The 12747-nt window shown below is 41.8% G+C and overlaps 1 protein-coding gene across 2 annotated transcripts in view; it reads right to left on the reverse strand.

Moving 5' to 3' along the window:
* Positions 1-4865: 4865 nt before the first annotated feature.
* The window catches only part of CBY1 (chibby family member 1, beta catenin antagonist), a 32344-nt gene continuing 24462 nt past the window's right edge, over positions 4866-12747 (reverse strand). The window contains exon 4 of one of the 2 annotated variants that reach the window (XM_040407207.1): positions 4866-5379. In XM_040407207.1, the coding sequence (XP_040263141.1) occupies positions 5299-5379 (81 nt within the window). In that variant the 3' untranslated portion in view covers positions 4866-5298. The remainder of the gene's footprint in view (positions 5380-12747) is intronic. The other variant, XM_040407205.1, reaches the window with a different exon arrangement.

Here is a 12747-nt window from a genome sequence, read left to right on the forward strand (position 1 = left end):
TCACGCTTTAGGGCCCCTAGAATGCCAGGGCAGTATAAATACCCCACATGTGACCCCATTTCGGAAAGAAGACACCCCCAGGTATTCCGTGAGGGGCATATTGAGTCCATGAAAGATTGAAATTTTTGTCCCAAGTTAGCGGAACGGGAGACTTTGTGAGAAAAAAATTAAAAATATCAATTTCCGCTAACTTGTGCCAAAAAAAAAAATTTTCTATGAACTCGCCATGCCCCTCATTGAATACCTTGGGGTGTCTTCTTTCCAAAATGGGGTCACATGTGGGGTATTTATACTGCTCTGGCATTCTAGGGGCCCCAAAGCGTGAGAAGAAGTCTGGTATCCAAATGTCTAAAAATGCCCTCCTAAAAGGAATTTGGGCACCTTTGCGCATCTAGGCTGCAAAAAAGTGTCACACATCTGGTATCGCCGTACTCAGGAGAAGTTGGGGAATGTGTTTTGGGGTGTCATTTTACATATACCCATGCTGGGTGAGAGAAATATCTTGGCAAAAGACAACTTTTCCCATTTTTTTATACAAAGTTGGCATTTGACCAAGATATTTATCTCACCCAGCATGGGTATATGTAAAAAGACACCCCAAAACACATTCCTCAACTTCTCCTGAATACAGAGATACCAGATGTGTGACACTTTTTTGCAGCCTAGGTGGGCAAAGGGGCCCACATTCCAAAGAGCACCTTTCGGATTTCACAGGTCATTTACCTACTTACCACACATTTGGGCCCCTAGAATGCCAGGGCAGTATAACTACCCCACAAGTGACCCCATTTTGGAAAGAAGAGACCCCAAGGTATTCGCTGATGGGCATAGTGAGTTCATGGAAGTTTTTATTTTTTGTCACAAGTTTGTGGAATATGAGACTTTGTATGAAAAAAAAAAAAATAAAAATCATCATTTTCCACTAACTTGTGACAAAAAATAAAAAATTCTAGGAACTCGCCATGCCCCTCACGGAATACCTTGGGGTGTCTTCTTTCCAAAATGGGGTCACTTGTGGGGTAGTTATACTGCCCTGGTATTCTAGGGGCCCAAATGTGTGGTAAGGAGTTTGAAATCAAATTCAGGAAAAAATGAGGAGTGAAATCCGAAAGGTGCTCTTTGGAATATGGGCCCCTTTGCCCACCTAGGCTGCAAAAAAGTGTCACACATCTGGTATCCCCGTACTCAGGAGAAGTTGAGGAATGTGTTTTGGGGTGTCTTTTTACATATACCCATGCTGGGTGAGATAAATATCTTGGTCAAATGACAACTTTGTATAAAAAAATGGGAAAAGTTGTCTTTTGCCAAGATATTTCTCTCACCCAGCATGGGTATATATAAAATGACACCCCAAAACACATTCCCCACCTTCTCCTGAGTACGGAGATACCAGATGTGTGACACTTTTTTGCAGCCTAGGTGGGCAAAGGGGCCCATATTCCAAAGAGCACCTTTCGGATTTCACAGGTCATTTTTTACAGAATTTGATTTCAAACTCCTTACCACACATTTGGGCCCCTAGAATGCCAGGGCAGTATAACTACCCCACAAGTGACCCCATTTTGGAAAGAAGAGACCCCAAGGTATTCGCTGATGGGCATAGTGAGTTCATAGAACTTTTTATTTTTTGTCACAAGTTAGTGGAATATGAGACTTTGTAAGAAAAAAAAATCAAAAAAAAAAAATCATAATTTTCCGCTAACTTGTGACAAAAAATAAAAAGTTCTATGAACTCACTATGCCCATCAGCGAATACCTTAGGGTGTGTACTTTCAGAAATGGGGTCATTTGTGGGGTGTTTGTACTGTCTGGGCATTGTAGAACCTCAGGAAACATGACAGGTGCTCAGAAAGTCAGAGCTGCTTCAAAAAGCGGAAATTCACATTTTTGTACCATAGTTTGTAAACGCTATAACTTTTACCCAAACCATTTTTTTTTTACCCAAACATTTTTTTTTTATCAAAGACATGTAGAACTATAAATTTAGAGCAAAATTTCTATATGGATGTCGTTTTTTTTGCAAAATTTTACAACTGAAAGTGAAAAGTCATTTTTTTGCAAAAAAATCGTTAAATTTCGATTAATAACAAAAAAAGTAAAAATGTCAGCAGCAATGAAATACCACCAAATGAAAGCTCTATTAGTGAGAAGAAAAGGAGGTAAAATTCATTTGGGTGGTAAGTTGCATGACCGAGCAATAAACGGTGAAAGTAGTGTAGGTCAGAAGTGTAAAAAGTGGCCTGGTCTTTCAGGGTGTTTAAGCACTGGGGGCTGAAGTGGTTAAATAGCACTCAAATAATCAGGTGCACATTTAGGTATCAAGTGTTAGGATATTTTGCATATGTAATTGCTCACATGACTCAATTAGGTAAATGGTCTTCACATGTTGATTGGTCACATGTTTTTGATCTGTATGTTCATTGGTCACCTGATTATTTGAGTGCTATTTAAGAAAGGCTCAGTTGTGAGCTGAAACATCGCTACTGCTTCACATGGGTGAATAAAGACACTGTTTTTTCAAGTCTTGGAGTGCTGTCCTATTTCTGGTATATATTAAGGGTGAGAAGCTCATTCCCCTGGACGCTGCACCTGAGCCAGTTTACTGGTGCCGCCGAATCCTCTTTTTTCTATATATACAGTACAGACCAAAAGTTTGGACACACCTTCTCATTCAAAGAGTTTTCTTTATTTTCATGACTATGAAGGCATCAAAACTATTAATTAACACATGTGGAATTATATACATAACAAACAAGTGTGAAACAACTGAAAATATGTCATATTCTAGGTTCTTCAAAGTAGCCACCTTTTGCTTTGATTACTGCTTTGCACACTCTTGGCATTCTCTTGATGAGCTTCAAGAGGTAGTCCCCTGAAATGGTCTTCCAACAGTCTTGAAGGAGTTCCCAGAGATGCTTAGCACTTGTTGGCCCTTTTGCCTTCACTCTGCGGTCCAGCTCACCCCAAACCATCTCGATTGGGTTCAGGTCCGGTGACTGTAGAGGCCAGGTCATCTGGCGCAGCACCCCATCACTCTCCTTCATGGTCAAATAGCCCTTACTTTCAAAGTTTTCCCAATTTTTCGGCTGACTGACCTTCATTTCTTAAAGTAATGATGGCCACTCGTTTTTCTTTACTTAGCTGCTTTTTTCTTGCCATAATACAAATTCTAACAGTCTATTCAGTAGGACTATCAGCTGTGTATCCACCTGACTTCTCCTCAACGCAACTGATGGTCCCAACCCCATTTAGAAAGCAAGAAATCCCACTTATTAAACCTGACAGGGCACACCTGTGAAGTGAAAACCATTTCAGGGGACTACCTCTTGAAGCTCATCAAGAGAATGCCAAGAGTGTGCAAAGCAGTAATCAAAGCAAAAGGTGGCTACTTTGAAGAACCTAGAATATGACATATTTTCAGTTGTTTCACACTTGTTTGTTATGTATATAATTCCACATGTGTTAATTCATAGTTTTGATGCCTTCAGTGCGAATCTACAATTTTCATAGTCATGAAAATAAAGAAAACTCTTTGAATGAGAAGGTGTGTCCAAACTTTTGGTCTGTACTGTATATATATTAAAAACTTTATTGTTTACTTTTTAAAATTATTACTCAGAGAGAACATTACTGAAAGGTGGTTTAAAAATATCAGGCGACAGTTACGGGCTTGAGTGAAATACTATATGTCTTGATATGGTCGCTGTCACTCGCTATGCACTCTATTTGAGAGGTCAATTACCTCAAAAATACTCTGTAGCTATTGCTAGCAATCTGTTAGGTATCAAGTGCACGATACTGTAGATCCACTGAGAGAATGATGGTACTACTCCTCACAAGGTTATGTAATAGCGCCACAGCTCCCTAGGTGTAATGCACTCTGGTGTGATCCCTAATGGTGAATTGATGGTGTCCCTTTGGGCCCTTTTTATAAGGGTTCCCTTTGTAAGTGGGTAAGGTTTGTTCTTATATCCCTATATAACAGACATCCATCATTCATTCACACCATCTAACACACAGGGAGACCAGAGCTGGATAGCAAATTGCGGTCCCCAATGCACGGAACGGAACCAATACGGTCGTGTGAAAGAGGCCTAAAGCCGTGCGCTCCTGCAAGTCCATAATGGAGGATCAAGCTCACACACGAAGCATGATTCCTGCAATGGACTCGCTCATGTGAAACAGCCCTAATAGGCCAATGCAAACGAGCACCAATTGTCCTTTTTCAAGGGGGAGCAAAAAAGAAAACAATAAAAATGTGACAATGCAGAAATGACTGAGAAACTGTTCAAAAAATGAATTTCCTAATTGTCTGTGTGTTCACATCCGTATGTCCGTTCTATTATTGCACGTATCCTATTCTGGTTCACCGAGCCATTAAAGTTAATCGGTCCGCAAAAAGAAAGGGGAATGGGATTGTTGTATATACAGAGTTTGAGGCAAATTAGGCTGCGGATTTCACTCATTGCGTGATATACGCCAAACTCCATTCACTTGAAATGTACTGTATATTGTTGGGAAACTTCAGTCTGGAAATTTTCACCAAATACCCGGTGTGTGAAACCAGAAATCCAATAGGACGTGGTTTGTTCTTTCACCCACAATTACAAAAAGAACATACAACAATATATAAGAAAGCAAAGCAAAAGTACTTCAAACAAGTAATGTTTTATTCAAATTTATATATATAAAAAAAAGTGTTACAAAATGTAATATTCTCAGCATTTTTTATAAACAGCGTTTTCATATTCAAATGTCACAAAACCTAAATATGAGGTTTGAGTTACATTGTACCTGCAATTTGCAATCAAGTGTCGTCAGATATGAATATTATCGACCCCGAGCCATGTTACTTCACTGTGGATGCTGCCAGCTTCCCTATCTCCCTCCAAGTCTATGGTCAGAGCATCGGAATTCAGAGAGCTGTCGGAGGACTGTACATGGGCGATATATCCCACTGCACGGCTATACAGCAGAATGTGTTGTAGCCCTTCCACTGAAGGTGTATATTGCAAGTCCTCCAACATATATCTGATAAAAGGCTCCTTATGAAACGTGAGTCTTACAAGTGTAACAAATAAATAACTGAACTAGTCTGCTATGGAATGATGCGGGGGCGGCTACTACACCCCTGCTGCCTGTCACTGCTGAAGTGAATTGGGAAAAAATGTTCATAAGAAGATAAAAGCCTCAATGAGCTTTGATTAGGAGAGGAGCATTATCAGTCTTCTGTATGACGCCGGTATTAATTCATGAGCTGTTCCTGGCTCATCCGGGTTTCCTTTTTATAGATTTCATTCATTTTCTTCGCCCACTCAAGCTCTTCATTTCCTCAAGCTCTTTATCCTTTAGGTGGGATTCTGCTGTTGCTTCAGAGAGCTATTATTATAAAGGAAGAGCGAAAAAAATAAAATAAATCACATATAATACATAGTATGATTGGCACACCTTTCTCAAAAATACTAACTTAAAGGGATGGTGCAGTGGCCTAATATGGATGACCTATCCCCTGAATATCAATATCAGATAGACGGGGGGTCTGAATCCCAGAACTCCCGCTGATCAGCTGTTTGACGGGGTCACGGCGCTTGTGCGAACAATGCATCCTCTTCAATAATTACCTGCACGTTGTCTCACTTGTAGCGGCAGTGCAATGTAATTACAAATGCCTGTCCCACTCAAGTGATCTGAGATGATCTACCCTGAGGATAAGGCATCAATATTATGCCACCACACAACCCTTTTAAGCTAATTTCTTTATCAACGTGATAAGAATTCAGCTATAATAAGTCTTTATGAACTGTCAGGAGTTCAGAGAAAAGAGCTATAGATGGATTCAATGAAAAAGAGCAGCAGATGCTGTGAAACTGAAAGCTGTTGAAACATTAAAGGGGTTGTCCGAGTTATGAAACAAATATATATAGCACTGAAAATCTGATGGGCAGCAATATATAACTAAGCTAAGCAAGTTTTATGCAAAAAAATAAATAATATATATATATTTCTCCTCATTTCCCTGGTTATTTTCTGGCTCTTTGTTTACATGCAATAAAAACAATCTCTGCCCCTCCCCCTGCACTGATAAGGGAGTGGATACAAGAACTGCCCTGAGTGACATGTCTGCTGGGAGACTCTGCAGCATGTTGTATGAGTAGGAATACAAGTCCCAGCTGTATAATGACACTGCTAAGGGAGTGGATACAAGAGCTGCCCTGAGTGACATGTCTGCCTGCTGGGAGAATTAGCAGCATGTTGTATGTGTAGACCTACAAGTCCCAGCTGTATAATGACACTGCTAAGGGAGTGGATACAAGAGCTGCCCTGAGTGACTGCCTGCTGGGAGAATCAGCAGCATGTTGTATGTGTAGGACTACAAGTCCCAGCTGTATAATGACACTGCTAAGGGAGTGGATACAAGAGCTGCTCTGAGTGCTGGGAGAATCAACAGCAACTTGTAAGTGTAGAACTACAAGTCCCACCTGTATAATGACACTGCTAATACACACAGGATCTACCCCCTACCTTCTTGTGCAATGCTCCCTCTAGTCTGTCAGCTCCTGTGCCCAGAATTGTCACTGCCTGCAGCTACCCAGTCTGTGCAGCTGAAGGGGTTAAGAATCCTAAGAACGAGCAGACAGCCGGCAGTGAAGGGGGGGCGTGGCCAGCACAGTGATGTCTCGTTTACAGGCTTGTAAACAAACTTTATCAGAGCAGGGAGAGAAGCTGACATCACAGGTCATGTGACCCTCAGTCAAATCTGAGAAACCAGCCACTGCAGATAAAGTGAGTTAATTGTAAAGTTGTTATATTTGCCTAGTTAGGAACATAGAAAGAACAAAAAAATAACTCGGACAACCCCTTAACGACCCAGGACAAGAATGCTCGTCCTCAATCGCCGGCACTTAGCGCTCGAAGACGAGCGTTCTCGTCCTGCAGTCGTTCCTCCCCCCGCGTGCGGTTTCCCCCGATCAGCAGCAGAGATCCGGCGGTTACTGACAGCCGGATCCCTGCTGCATCCACCAGCATCGGCGATAACTACGATGCCGGTGGATTAACCCCTCATATGCAGCGGTCAGCGCTGACCGCGGCATATGGGAGGTTTGCGCTCCCTCACCTCATGCATCGGGTCCCCGCGCTGCTGTGGCGGGGACTCGGTTGCCATGGCAGCCCCAAGCCATTTCAAGTCTTGGGGCCTGTCATGTACGGCAGCCTAAGAGGCCCAGCCCCCAGGCTGGGTCTCCTAGGCAACTGTTAGCCTCTTACAGTGTAAGACACTAACAGTTCAATACAGCACAATACAGATGTATTGTGCTGTATTGAAACAAGGATCAGACCCTGTCCCATAGTAGGACAAAAAATAAAGTGAAAAAAAAAAAGTTAATAAAATTAAAGTTTTACAAAAAACATTACAAGTTTCAAGTAAAAAAAAAAAAAAAAAGCGTCCTTTTCCAAAAATAAAGTAAATAAAAATTGTAAAAAAAATAGGGAAAAGACATATAGACATATTAGGTATCGTCGCGTGCGTATCGACCAGCTCTATAAACATATCACATGACCTAACTTCTCAGATGAACATCGTAAAAAATAAAAAATAAAAACTGAGCTAAATAAACAATTTTTTTGTCACCCTACATCACAAAAAGTACAACAGCAAGCGATCAAAAAGGCGTACGCCCACCAAAATAGTACCAATCTAACAGTCACCTCATCCCGCAAAAAATTTGCCCCTACCTGAGACAATCGCCCAAAAAATAAAACTATGGCTCAGAATATGGAGACACTAAAACATCTTTTTTTGTTTTAAAAAAGCTGTTATTGTGTAAAACTTACATAAATAAAATAAAAAGTATACATATTAGGTATCACCGCGTCCGTATCGACCAGCTCTATAAAAATCTCACATGACCTAACCCCTCAGATAAACACCGTAAAAAAAAAAAAAAAAGTGCTAAATAAAAAAAAATTGTCACCTTGCATCACAAAAAGTGTAATAGCAAGCGATCAAAAAGTCATATGCACCCCAAAATAGTGCCAATCAAACCGTCATCTCATCCCACAAAAAATGAGACCCCACCTAAGATAATCGCCCAAAAACTGAAAAAACCAAGGCTCTTAGACTATGGAAATACTAAAACATGATTTTTTTTGTTTCAAAAATGAAATCATTGTGTAAAACTTACATAAATAAAAAAAAGTATACATATTAGTTATCGCCGCGTCCGTATCGACCGGCTCTATAAAAATATCACATGACCTAACCCCTCAGGTGAATACCGTAAAAAAATAAAAATAAAAACAGTGTAAAAAAAGCCATTTTTTGTCATCTTACATCACAAAAAGTGTAATAGCAAGCGATCAAAAAGTCATATGCACCCCAAAATAGTGCCAATCAAACCATCATCTCATCCCACAAAAAATAAGACCCTACCTAAGATAATCGCTCAAAAACTGAAAAAACTATGGCTCTCAGACTATGAAGACAATAAAACATGATTTTTTTTGTTTCAAAAATGAAATCATTGTGTAAAACTTACATAAATAAAAAAATTGGATACATATTAGGTATCGCCGCGTCCGTGACAACCTGCTCTATAAAAATACCACATGATCTAACCTGTCAGATGAATGTTGTAAATAACAAAAAAAATATAAAAAAACGGTGCCAAAAAAGCTTGTTACCTTGCCTCACAAAAAGTGTAATATAGAGCAACCAAAAATCATATGTACCCTAAACTAGTACCAACAAAACTTCCACCCTATCCCGTAGTTTCTAAAATGGGGTCACTTTTTTGGAGTTTCTACTCTAGGGGTGCATCAGGGGGGCTTCAAATGGGACATGGTGTAAAAAAAAAACTGTCTAGTAAAATCTGCCTTCCAAAAACCATATGGCATTCCTTTCCTTCTGTGCCCTGCCGTGTGCCCGTACAGCAGTTTACGACCACATATGGGGTGTTTCTGTAAACTACAGAATCAGGGCCATAAATATTGAGTTTTGCTTGGCTGTTAACCCTTGCTTTGTTACTGGAAAAATATATATATAAAAAAAATGGAAAATCTGCCAAAAAAGTGAAATTTTGAAATTGTATCTCTATTTCCCATTAATTCTTGTGGAACACCTAAAGGGTTAACAACGTTTGTAAAATCCGTTTTGAATACCTTGAGGGGTGTAGTTTCTAGAATGGGGTCTTTTCTGAGTGGTTTCTATCATGTAAGCTTCACAAAGTGACTTCAGACCTGAACTGGTCCTTAAAAAGTTGGTTTTTGAAAATTTCTGAGAAATTTCAAGATTTACTTCTAAACTTCTAAGCCTTGTAACGTCCCCCAAAAATAAAATGTCATTCCCAAAATGATCCTAACATGAAGAAGACATATGGGAAATGTAAAGTAATAACTATTTTTATAGGTATGAGGGCTCTTTCACACCTGCGTTATTGTCTTCCGGCATAGAGTTCCGTCGTCGGGGCTCTATGCCGGAAGAATCCTGATCAGGATTATCCTAATGCATTCTGAATGGAGAGTAATCCGTTCAGGATGCATCAGGATGTCTTCAGTTCCGGTACGGAACGTTTGTTGGCCGGAGAAAATACCGCAGCATGCTGCGCTTTTTGCTCCGGCCAAAAATCCGGAACACTTGCCGCAAGGCCGGATCCGGAATTAATGCCCATTGAAAGGCATTGATCCGGATCCGGCCTTAAGCTAAACGTCGTTTCGGCGCATTGCCGGAGCCGACATTTAGCTTTTTCAGAGTGGTTACCATGGCTGCCGGGACGCTAAAGTCCTGACAGCCATGGTAAGTGTAGCGGGGAGCAGTGTACTTACCGTCCGTGCGTCTCCCGGGGCGCTCCAGAGTGACGTCAGGGCGCCCCAAGCGCATGGATCACGTGATCGCATGGATCACGTCATCCATGCGCATGGGGCGCTCTGACGTCATTCTGGAGCGCCCCGGGAGCCGCACGGACTGTAAGTATACCGCTCCCCCGCTCCCCGCTCCTACTATGGCAACCAGGACTTTAATAGCGTCCTGGGTGCCATAGTAACACTGAAAGCATTTGGAAGACGGTTCCGTCTTCAAATGCTTTCAGTACACTTGCGTTTTTCCGGATCCGGCAGGCACCTCCGGCAACGGAAGTGCATGCCGGATCCCAACAACGCAAGTGTGAAAGAGGCCTTAATATGTATTATAGAAGTAGAGAAATTGAAACTTGGAAATTTGCTAATTTTTCCAAATTGTTGGCAAATTTTTTATTTTTTTATAAATAAAAATTATTATTTTTTTACTCCATTTTACCAGTGTTATGAAGTACAATATGTGACGAAAAAACTATCTCAGAATGGCCTAGATAAATCAAAGCGTTTTAAAGTTATCACCACATAAAGTGACACTGGTCAGATTTGCAAAAAATGGCCTGGTCCTGAAGGTGAAAATATTTTAGCCCAAAATGGGTAGAATATATAGTGATGCATAAAAAAAATAAAAAAAAGCTGCCCCTAAAAGGTCTCTATAGCTTTTAAGGGTTACAGTCACAATTCTGCAGGAGCTGCTATCTGCTTACTGGCTCAGTCTCTCCAGCAAATGGCATTCTGGCAAATGCAGTCTACCTCTACACGACAGGAACCTGTGTGCTCTCCGCATCTTTTGTGGCCCCATTGAAATGAATGGGTCCGCATCTGTTTCACATAAATACGGTCGTCTGAATGAGCCATAAGATTGTTCTTGTTTTCCAGTGACAACTGGCAAAACTGTCACCCATGACCGTTGCCAGAAAAGTAATGAAATATATTTACAAAGTTGCTCATTTTTAAAGAGGACCTGTCACCACTGACACCTGTTTTAATAACTTCATGCATCCCCAGTGTAGTAACAATCCTGGATTATTTATTCTTGAGTCTGTGCAGGTACACCCCCAACTGGTTACTCCCCTCTGTACCCTTACTGCAGACTGCTAGTAATTCATTCACAACTTCTAGTAGAAATAATAAAGGAATGGCACAACAGAGAGCCATAAGAATAGATGCTCCAGAATTCTTATTACATGGGGAATGCATGAAGCTATTAAAACAGACATGTCAGACTTCCGGTTCCGGCGCCGCCATGTGAGGACGCAGCGCTCAGAGCTCCTGCATACCGCCGAACATTTTGGTCATTTGGCAGCGCAGGGAACTGTTTTTTCAGCCCTAAGGGACGTCCGACTGACACCACTTACCTGCAGCAAGGAGCCGATGGAAAGATATCTCCTCCGGAGCGGACAGAAGATTACAGGTGCGCAGCTAGCAGCCTCACAGAACGCGGCAAAAATGGCGGACACTCAGCCACTACTTTTCAGGGAAGAGGGCTCTCAGAATACCCAGGGAGAGGGGTCCCCCCTAGGTGGCACGGCCACAATAGATTATAAACAACTAGCCATTGAAGTGGCAATGCGTATAATGCCGGACATCCAGAAAACACTGGAAACGACAATATTGGCCTCTTTTAACTCCCTGAGGGAGGAGGTAAATCAAACCAGCATACAAGTTGGGGCCCTGGAGAAAGAGATGCGGTCCTTGAAGCAGCAAACGGGGGACACTGAGTCTGTTTTAAAATCCCAGCAGCATGCCCTGGAATACCTGCGTTTCAAGGTTGATGACCTGGAAAACAGGTCACGCCGCAACAACCTGAGAGTGGTTGGGCTGCCTGAGTCCATTAAACAATTGGATCTTTTAGATATATGTGAGAAAGATCTGCCAGAGGCCCTGGGCCTAAAGTTTTTCTGCCGAGTGGAGAGGGCCCACAGGATTGGTCCGGAAAGAGGCGCCACTAGGGACTCTAATTCGGAGTCTCCCCGCAGTGGAGATGGGAGACCTCGCCAAGTTATATTTAAACTGCTGGATTTCAATGATAAGGTGGCTTTACTTCGCAGTTTTCGTAGGAGGAGACACCAGATAACTATAAGGGGCCACAAAATTTTATTATTTGAGGACTTCTCGGCTGAGGTGGCGAAGAAACGCAAGGCCTTTAGCCCGGTCTGCACTGCACTCTACCAAAGGGACATCAGATTTCAGCTTCTTTTCCCAGCGGTTCTAAAGATTCACAAAGCACATGGAGGGACTATCACTTTTAGATCTCCCACTGAGGCAGAGGAGGCTTTGGATGAGATTATTGATTCAGAGCAGCAAGATATATCCCTCTCTCCCCAACGGTCTACCTTGAAGGACTCATTGGTTCCAGCGGTTCGGCGAGGGAATGACCGTTCGCGCAATGGCCAAGAAAGGCCCTCCAGGAGGGGACGTTGACATTCCTCAATTCTAAATGTGGTTGAAACTCAACCCTTAGGGGTAGAATTTTGTTAATGCTACTAAGCTGTTCCAGTTTAAGAATGTTTTATTATTCTGCTTTATGCTCCGTATTAGGGCCGTTATTGTTCAGTTGTACAGATAGCAATTGTTCAGGCTGGTTATGTGAAAGTTCTGCCATGGCGGAAAAAAGGAAAGTCTATAACTAGATTTTGTGACGGCTGACACCATCTAGCCGTATCCGGTCCAGTGGATCGGTACCTGCTACCACACACTTAGTCAGTTTTTATTTTATTTGGTTGTATTTATATTAATTTTTGTTCGTTTTTTCTGTTCTCTTTTCCTCCCCCCTTTCTTCCTTCCCTCTTCCCTTCTCCCTTGGCTTTCTCTGTCCGGGGATCCGTACATACCGGAACTGAAATGAAAATTATCTCCTGGAACGTCAAGGGCTTACGTTCCCCACAGAAGCGGTCAAAA

Source organism: Bufo bufo, chromosome 9, assembly GCF_905171765.1.
Source record: "Bufo bufo chromosome 9, aBufBuf1.1, whole genome shotgun sequence".
Classification (NCBI taxonomy): Eukaryota; Metazoa; Chordata; class Amphibia; order Anura; family Bufonidae; genus Bufo; species Bufo bufo.